Here is a 10000-nt window from a genome sequence, read left to right on the forward strand (position 1 = left end):
TTGTTATTATTATTAGTGTTATTATTATTACTGCTATACTGGATGTATACTGTCTAGTATACTCTTGTCTACTAGAAAATTCACTCCTGTATACTAAAAAATGTACCCTGATATGCTAGAATATATACCCTGGTATTCTAGAAAATACAATCTTTTATACTAGAAAATATACCCTGGTATACTAGAAAATATACCCTGGTATAATATAAAATATACCCTGGTATACTAGAAAATATACCCTGGTATGCTAGGAAAAATACCTTTATTTACTACAAAATATACCCTGGTATACTACAAAATATACCCTGGTATACTACAAAATATTCCCTGGTGTACTAGAAAATATATCCTGGTATACTAGAAAATCGTGCTCTGGTTTACTAGTGAAACTTACTTTAGTATACTTGAAAATATTCTTTACTAGTATACCTTACTAGTATACTTTACTAGTATACCTTGCTAATATACTTTACTAGGATACCTTACTAGCATACTTTACTAGTATACCTTAGTAGTATACCTTACTAGTACACTTTACTAGTATACCTTACTAGTATATCTTACATGTGTATGTACTCACCTAGTTGTACTCACCTAGTTGAGGTTGCGGGGGTCGAGTCCGAGCTCCTGGCCCCGCCTCTTCACTGATCGCTACTAGGTCACTCTCCCTGAGCCGTGAGCTTTATCATACCTCTGCTTAAAGCTATGTATGGATCCTGCCTCCACTACATCGCTTCCCAAACTATTCCACTTACTGACTACTCTGTGGCTGAAGAAATACTTCCTAACATCCCTGTGATTCATCTGTGTCTTCAGCTTCCAACTGTGTCCCCTTGTTACTGTGTCCAATCTCTGGAACATCCTGTCTTTGTCCACCTTGTCAATTCCTCTCAGTATTTTGTATGTCGTTATCATGTCCCCCTTATCTCTCCTGTCCTCCAGTGTCGTCAAGTTGATTTCCCTTAACCTCTCCTCGTAGGACATACCTCTTAGCTCTGGGACTAGTCTTGTTGCAAACCTTTGCACTTTCTCTAGTTTCTTTACGTGCTCGGCTAGGTGTGGGTTCCAAACTGGTGCCGCATACTCCAATATGGGCCTAACGTACACGGTGTACAGGGTCCTGAATGATTCCTTATTAAGATGTCGGAATGCTGTTCTGAGGTTTGCCAGGCGCCCATATGCTGCAGCAGTTATTTGGTTGATGTGCGCTTCAGGAGATGTGCCTGGTGTTATACTCACCCCAAGATCTTTTTCCTTGAGTGAGGTTTGTAGTCTCTGGCCCCCTAGACTGTACTCCGTCTGCGGTCTTCTTTGCCCTTTCCCAATCTTCATGACTTTGCACTTGGTGGGATTTAACTCCAGGAGCCAATTGCTGGATCAGGTCTGCAGCCTGTCCAGATCCCTTTGTAGTTCTTCCTGGTCTTCGATCGAGTGAATTCTTCTCATCAACTTCACGTCATCTGCAAACAGGGACACCTCAGAGTCTATTCCTTCCGTCATGTCGTTCACAAATACCAGAAACAGCACTGGTCCTAGGATTGACTCCTGTGGGACCCCGCTGGTCACAGGTGCCCACTCTGACACCTCGCCACGTACCATGACTCGCTGCTGTCTTCCTGACAAGTATTCCCTGATCCATTGTAGTGCCTTCCCTGTTATCCCTGCTTGGTCCTCCAGTTTTTGCACCAGTCTCTTGTGTGGAACTGTGTCAAACGCCTTCTTGCAGTCCAAGAAAATGCAATCCACCCACCCCTCTCTCTCTCTTGTCTTACTACTGTCACCATGTCATAGAACTCTGTGTGTGTGTGTGTGTGTGTGTGTGTGTGTGTGTGTGTGTGTGTGTGTGTGTGTACTCACTTATTTGTGGTTGCATGGGTCGAGTCACAGCTTCTCTCTGTGTGTTCGTGTGTATGTATGTTTTGCGTGCGTGTATGTTTTTTTGCGTGTGTACGCTTTAATGTGTGCGTGTATATCTTTGTGTGTGCAAGTGCGTGTACTCTCCGAGTTATACTTGCAGAGGGGTCGAGTCCACTGTCCCTCTCTGACATTTTCTATCCTCTTTTGTTTTGTGACAGTGATGGTGACGACGTGTGGCGCCACTGGCCATGAAGGTCCTACACCTGAGGAGTGCCGTAACGAGTACCGTCACAGAGTACCGCCAGTGCCAGAGGCACTCACCTCCAACTCCCTCCCTGGTACTCAGATCTGGAAAGTGCCCTATGACGGCTATTACACGTGAGTACTGCTGCTTCTGTATGTCACTTTCCTGGGTGGGAGTGTCAGTACCTTTCCTTATTGTTGTCGCCTGTATCCCAAAGTACGTTCCTTGTTATTGCTGCCTGTATTCCAGAGTACGTTCCTTGTTACTGTTGCCTGTATTCCAGAGTATGTTCCTTGTTATTGCTGCATGTATCCCAGAGTACAATCCTTGTTATTCCTGCCTGTACCCCAGAGTACGTAACCTTGTTATTCCTGCCTGTATCCCAGAGTACAATCCTTGTTATTCCTGCCTGTATCCCAGAGTACAATCCTTGTTATTCCTGACTGTATCCCAGAGTACGTAACCTTGTAATTCCTGCCTGTGTCCCAGAGTACGTAACCTTGTTATTCCTGCTTGTATCCCAGAGTACAACCCTTGTTATTTCTGCCTGTATCCCAGAGTACATAACCTTGTTATTCCTGCTTGTATCCCAGAGTACAATCCTTGTTATTCCTGCCTGTATCCCTGAGTACAATTCTTGTTATTCCTGCAAGTATCCCAGAGTACAATCCTTGTTATTCCTGCCTGTATCCCAGAGTACAATCCTTGTTATTCCTGCCTGTATCCCAGTGTACGTAACCTTGTTATTCCTGCCTGTATCTCAGAGTACGTAACCTTGTTATTCCTGCCTGTATCCCAGAGTACGTAACCTTGTTATTCTTGCCTGTATCCCAGAGTACGTAACCTTGTTATTCCTGCCTGTACCCCAGAGTACGTAACCTTGTTATTCCTGCCTGTATCCCAGAGTACAATCCTTGTTATTCCTGCCTGTATCCCAGAGTACGCAATCTTGTTATTCCTGCCTGTATCTCAGAGTACGTAACCTTGTTGTTCCTGCCTGTATCCCAGAGTACGTAACCTTGTTATTCCTGCCTGTATCCCAGAGTACGTAACCTTGTTATTCCTGCCTGTATCCCAGAGTACGTAACCTTGTTATTCCTGCCTGTACCCCAGAGTACGTAACCTTGTTATTCCTGCCTGTATCCCAGAGTACAATCCTTGTTATTCCTGCCTGTATCCCAGAGTACGCAATCTTGTTATTCCTGCCTGTACCCCAGAGTACGTAACCTTGTTATTCCTGCCTGTACCCCAGAGTACGTAACCTTGTTATTCCTGCCTGTATCTCAGAGTACGTAACCTTGTTGTTCCTGCCTGTATCCCAGAGTACGTAACCTTGTTATTCCTGCCTGTATCCCAGAGTACGTAACCTTGTTATTCCTGCCTGTACCCAAGAGTACGTAACCTTGTTATTCCTGCCTGTATCCCAGAGTACGTAACCTTGTTATTCCTGCCTGTATCCCAGAGTACAATCCTTGTTATTCCTGCCTGTATCCCAGAGTACGTAACCTTGTTATTCCTGCCTGTATCCCAGAGTACAATCCTTGTTATTCCTGCCTGTATCCCAGAGTACGTAACCTTGTTATTCCTGCCTGTATCCCAGAGTACGTGACCTTGTTATTCCTGCCTGTATCCCAGAGTACGTAACCTTGTTATTCCTGCCTGTATCCCAGAGTACAATCCTTGTTATTCCTGCCTGTACCCCAGAGTACGTAATCTTGTTATTCCTGCCTATACCCCAGAGTACGTTCCCTGTTACTGCTGCACTTCTCTCGAAGTGTTCCACTCCCTCTAACACTCTTTCTCTCATTTCTTGTTCCTCTTCTACTTCTCCTCCGGCTCTTCCTCCTCACCATCATCATCTTTCTGCTCCCCATCCTCCTCCTGCTTCTCCTTTATTGATTCGCCTCCATTTCCTCCTCTTCCTACACCGCCTTCCCTTCCTCTTCCTCCTCCTGCTCCTCCTCCTCCTTCCTCTCCCTCTCCTCCTCCTTCCCCTCCTTCTTCTTCTCTTACTCCTCCTCACAGTCAGTGTTACCTTGAAGTTGACCTTCAGAGGTCAACCTCGTAACCTTCCTAAGTAAACCAAGACATCCTACCCTCCTCCTAGACAACTCATCATTATTATTATTATTATTATTATTATTATATATATATACATATATTTACATATATATATATATATATATATATATATATATATATATATATATATGTATATTTATATATATATATACATATATATACATATATTTATATACATATATATACATATATATATATATATATATATATATATATATATATATACAATATATTTTTTTTATTATCACACTGGCCGATTCCCACCAAGGCAGGGTGGCCCGAAAAAGAAAAACTTTCACCATCATTCACTCCATCACTGTCTTGCCAGAAGGGTGCTTTACACTACAGTTTTTAAACTGCAACATTAACACCCCTCCTTCAGAGTGCAGGCACTGTACTTCCCATCTCCAGGACTCAAGTCCGGCCTGCCGGTTTCCCTGAACCCCTTCATAAATGTTACTTTGCTCACACTCCAACAGCAGGTTAAGTATTAAAAACTATTTGTCTCCATTCACTCCTATCAAACACGCTCACGCAAGTCTGCTGGAAGTCCAAGCCCCTCGCACACAAAACCTCCTTTACCCCCTCCCTCCAACCTTTCCTAGGCCGACCCCTACCCCGCCTTCCTTCCACTACAGACTGATACACTCTTGAAGTCACTCTGTTTCGCTCCATTCTCTCTACATGTCCGAACCACCTCAACAACCCTTCCTCAGCCCTCTGGACAACAGTTTTGGTAATCCCGCACCTCCTCCTAACTTCCAAACTACGAATTCTCTGCATTATATTCACACCACACATTGCCCTCAGACATGACATCCCCACTTCCTCCAGTCTTCTCCTCGCTGCAACATTCATCACCCATGCTTCACACCCATATAAGAGCGTTGGTAAAACTATACTCTCATACATTCCCCTCTTTGCCTCCAAGGACAAAGTTCTTTGTCTCCACAGACTCCTAAGTGCACCACTCACTCTTTTCCCCTCATCAATTCTATGATTCACCTCGTCTTTCATAGACCCATCCGCTGACACGTCCACTCCCAAATATCTGAACACATTCACCTCCTCCATACTCTCTCCCTCCTATCTGATATCCAATCTTTCATCACCTAATCTTTTTGTTATCCTCATAACTTTACTCTTTCCTATATTCCCTTTTAATTTTCTTCTTTTGCACACCCTACCAAATTCATCCACCAATCTCTGTAACTTCTCTTCAGAATCTCCCAAGAGCACAGTGTCATCAGCAAAGAGCAACTGTGACAACTCCCACTTTATGTGTGATTCTTTATCTTTTAACTCCACGCCTCTTGCCAAGACCCTCGCATTTACTTCTCTTACAACCCATCTATAAATATATTAAACAACCACGGTGACATCACACATCCTTGTCTAAGGCCTACTTTTACTGGGAAATAATTTCCCTCTTTCCTACATACTCTAACCTGAGCCTCGCTATCCTCGTAAAAACTCTTCACTGCTTTCAGTAACCTACCTCCTACACCATACACCTGCAACATCTGCCACATTGCCCCCCTATCCACCCTGTCATACGCCTTTTCCAAATCCATAAATGCCACAAAGACCTCTTTAGCCTTATCTAAATACTGTTCACTTATATGTTTCACTGTAAACACCTGGTCCACACACCCCCTACCTTTCCTAAAGCCTCCTTGTTCATCTGCTATCCTATTCTCCGTCTTACTTTTAATTCTTTCAATAATAACTCTACCATACACTTTACCAGGTATACTCAACAGACTTATCCCCCTATAATTTTTGCACTCTCTTTTGTCCCCTTTGCCTTTATACAAAGGAACTATGCATGCTCTCTGCCAATCCCTAGGTACCTTACCCTCTTCCATACATTTATTAAATAATTGCACCAACCACTCCAAAAACTATATCCCCACCTGCTTTTAACATTTCTATCTTTATCCCATCAATCCCGGCTGCCTTACCCCCTTTCATTTTACCTACTGCCTCACGAACTTCCCCCACACTCACAACTGGCTCTTCCTCACTCCTACAATATGTTATTCCTCCTTGCCCTATACACGAAATCACAGCTTCCCTATCTTCATCAACATTTAACAATTCCTCAAAATATTCCCTCCATCTTCCCAATACCTCTAACTCTCCATTTAATAACTCTCCTCTCCTATTTTTAACTGACAAATCCATTTGTTCTCTAGGCTTCCTTAACTTGTTAATCTCACTCCAAAACTTTTTCTTATTTTCAACAAAATTTGTTGATAACATCTCACCCACTCTCTCATTTGCTCTCTTTTTACATTGCTTCACATCTCTCTTAACCTCTCTCTTTTTCTCCATATACTCTTCCCTCCTTGCATCACTTCTACTTTGTAAAAACTTCTCATACGCTAACTTTTTCTCCCTTACTACTCTCTTTACATCATCATTCCACCAATCGCTCCTCTTCCCTCCCGCACCCACTTTCCTGTAACCACAAACTTTTGCTGAACACTCTAACACTACATTTTTAAACCTAACCCATACCTCTTCGACCCCATTGCCTATGCTCTCATTAGCCCATCTATCCTCCAATAGCTGTTTATATCTTACCCTAACTGCCTCCTCTTTTAGTTTATAAACCTTCACCTCTCTCTTCCCTGATGCTTCTATTCTCCTTGTATCCCATCTACCTTTTACTCTCAGTGTAGCAACAACTAGAAAGTGATCTGATATATGTGGCCCCTCTATAAACATGTACATCCTGAAGTCTACTCAACAGTCTTTTATCTACCAATACATAATCCAACAAACTACTGTCATTTCGCCCTACATCATATCTTGTGTACTTATATATATATATATATATATATATATATATATATATATATATATATATATATATATATATATATATATATATATATATATATATATATATATATATATATATATATATATATATATATATATATATATATATATATATATATATATATATATATATATATATATATATATATATATATATATATATATATATATATATATAATATATATATATATATATATAATATATATATATATATATATATATATATATATATATATATATATATATATATATATATATATATATATGTATGAGAGTATAGTTTTACCAACGCTCTTATATGGGTGTGAAGCATGGGTGATGAATGTTGCAGCGAGGAGAAGGCTGGAGGCAGTGGAGATGTCATGTCTGAGGGCAATGTGAGGTGTGAATATAATGCAGAGAATTCGTAGTTTGGAAGTTAGAAGGAGGTGCGGGATTACCAAAACTGTTGTCTAGAGGGCTGAGGAAGGGTTGTTGAGGTGGTTCGGACATGTAGAGAGAATGGAGCGAAACACAGTGACTTCAAGAGTGCATCAGTCTGTAGTGGAAGGAAGGCGGGGTAGGGGTCGGCCTAGGAAAGGTTGGAGGGAGGGGGTAAAGGAGGTTTTGTGTGCGAGGGGCTTGGCCTTCCAGCAGGCATGCGTGAGCGTGTTTGAGAGGAGTGAATGGAGACAAATGGTTTTTAATACTTGACGTGCTGTTGGAGTGTGAGCAAAGTAACATTTATGAAGGGGTTCAGGGAAACCGGCAGGCCGGACTTGAGTCCTGGAGATGGGAAGTACAGTGTCTGCACTCTGAAGGAGGGGTGTTAATGTTGCCGTTTACAAACGGTAGTGTAAAGCACCCTTCTGGCAAGACAGTGATGGAGTGAATGATGGTGAAAGTTTTTCTTTTTCGGGCCACCCTGCCTTGGTGGGAATCGGCCAGTGTGATAATAAATAAAATATATATATATATATATATATATATATATATATATATATATATATATATATACATATATAAATATATACATATATATACATATATATATATATATATATATATATATACATATAATATATATATATATATACATATATAATATATATATATATTTTTTTTTTTTTCAACAAGTCGGCCGTCTCCCACCGAGGCAGGGTGACCCAAAAAAAAAAGAAAGAAAATCCCCAAAAAGAAAATACTTTCATCATCATTCAACACTTTCACCACACTCACACATTATCACTGCTTTTGCAGAGGTGCTCAGAATACAACAGTTTAGAAGCATATATGTATAGAGATACACAACATATCCCTCCAAACTGCCAATATCCCAAACCCCTCCTTTAAAGTGCAGGCATTGTACTTCCCATTTCCAGGACTCAAGTCCGACTTTATGAAAATAACCGGTTTCCCTGAATCCCTTCACTAAATATTACCCTGCTCACACTCCAACAGATCGTCAGGTCCCAAGTATCATTCGTCTCCATTCACTCCTATCTAACACGCTCACGCACGCTTGCTGGAAGTCCAAGCCCCTCACCCACAAAACCTCCTTTACCCCCTCTTTCCAACCCTTTCGAGGACGACCCCTACCCCTCTTTCCTTCCCCTATAGATTTATATGCTTTCCATGTCATTCTACTTTGATCCATTCTCTCTAAATGACCAAACCACCTCAACAACCCCTCTTCTGCCCTCTGACTAATGCTTTTATTAACTCCACACCTTCTCCTAATTTCCACACTCCGAATTTTCTGCATAATATTTACACCACACATTGCCCTTAGACAGGACATCTCCACTGCCTCCAACCGTCTCCTCGCTGCTGCATTTACCACCCAAGCTTCACATCCATATAAGAGTGTTGGTACTACTATACTTTCATACATTCCCTTCTTTGCCTCCATAGATAACGTTTTTTGACTCCACATATACCTCAACGCACCACTCACCTTTTTTCCCTCATCAATTCTATGATTAACCTCATCCTTCATAAATCCATCCGCCGACACGTCAACTCCCAAGTATCTGAAAACATTCACTTCTTCCATACTCCTCCTCCCCAATTTGATATCCAATTTTTCTTTATCTAAATCATTTGATACCCTCATCACCTTACTCTTTTCTATGTTCACTTTCAACTTTCTACCTTTACACACATTCTCAAACTCATCCACTAACCTTTGTAATTTTTCTTTAGAATCTCCCATAAGCACAGTATCATCAGCAAAAAGTAACTGTGTCAATTCCCATTTTGAATTTGATTCCCCATAATTTAATCCCACCCCTCTCCCGAACACCCTAGCATTTACTTCTTTTACAACCCCATCTATAAATATATTAAACAACCATGGTGACATTACACATCCCTGTCTAAGACCTACTTTTACCGGGAAGTATTCTCCCTCTCTTCTACACACCCTAACCTGAGCCTCACTATCCTCATAAAAGCTCTTTACAGCATTTAGTAACTTACCACCTATTCCATATACTTGCAACATCTGCCACATTGCTCCTCTATCCACTCTATCATATGCCTTTTCTAAATCCATAAATCCAATAAAAACTTCCCTACCTTTATCTAAATACTGTTCACATATATATTTCAATGTAAACACTTGATCTACACATCCCCTACCCACTCTGAAGCCTCCTTGCTCGTCCGCAATTCTACATTCTGTCTTACCTCTAATTCTTTCAATTATAACCCTACCGTATACTTTTCCTGGTATACTCAGTAAACTTATTCCTCTATAATTTTTACAATCTCTTTTGTCCCCTTTCCCTTTATATAAAGGGACTATACATGCTCTCTGCCAATCCCTAGGTACCTTCCCCTCTTTCATACATTTATTAAACAAAAGTACCAACCACTCCAACACTATATCCCCCCCTGCTTTTAACATTTCTGTCATGATCCCATCAGTTCCAGCTGCTTTACCCCCTTTCATTCTACGTAATGCCTCACGTACCTCCACCACA

The 10000-nt window shown here is 41.1% G+C and overlaps 1 protein-coding gene across 1 annotated transcript in view; it reads left to right on the forward strand.

Moving 5' to 3' along the window:
* The window catches only part of LOC138855270 (tyrosine-protein kinase receptor-like), a 129830-nt gene that overhangs the window by 87374 nt on the left and 32456 nt on the right, over positions 1-10000 (forward strand). The window contains exon 11 of the mRNA XM_070103773.1: positions 2076-2235. Within this exon, the coding sequence (XP_069959874.1) occupies positions 2076-2235 (160 nt within the window). The remainder of the gene's footprint in view (positions 1-2075; positions 2236-10000) is intronic.

Source organism: Cherax quadricarinatus, chromosome 87 (genome assembly GCF_038502225.1).
Source record: "Cherax quadricarinatus isolate ZL_2023a chromosome 87, ASM3850222v1, whole genome shotgun sequence".
In the NCBI taxonomy this organism is placed as follows: Eukaryota; Metazoa; Arthropoda; class Malacostraca; order Decapoda; family Parastacidae; genus Cherax; species Cherax quadricarinatus.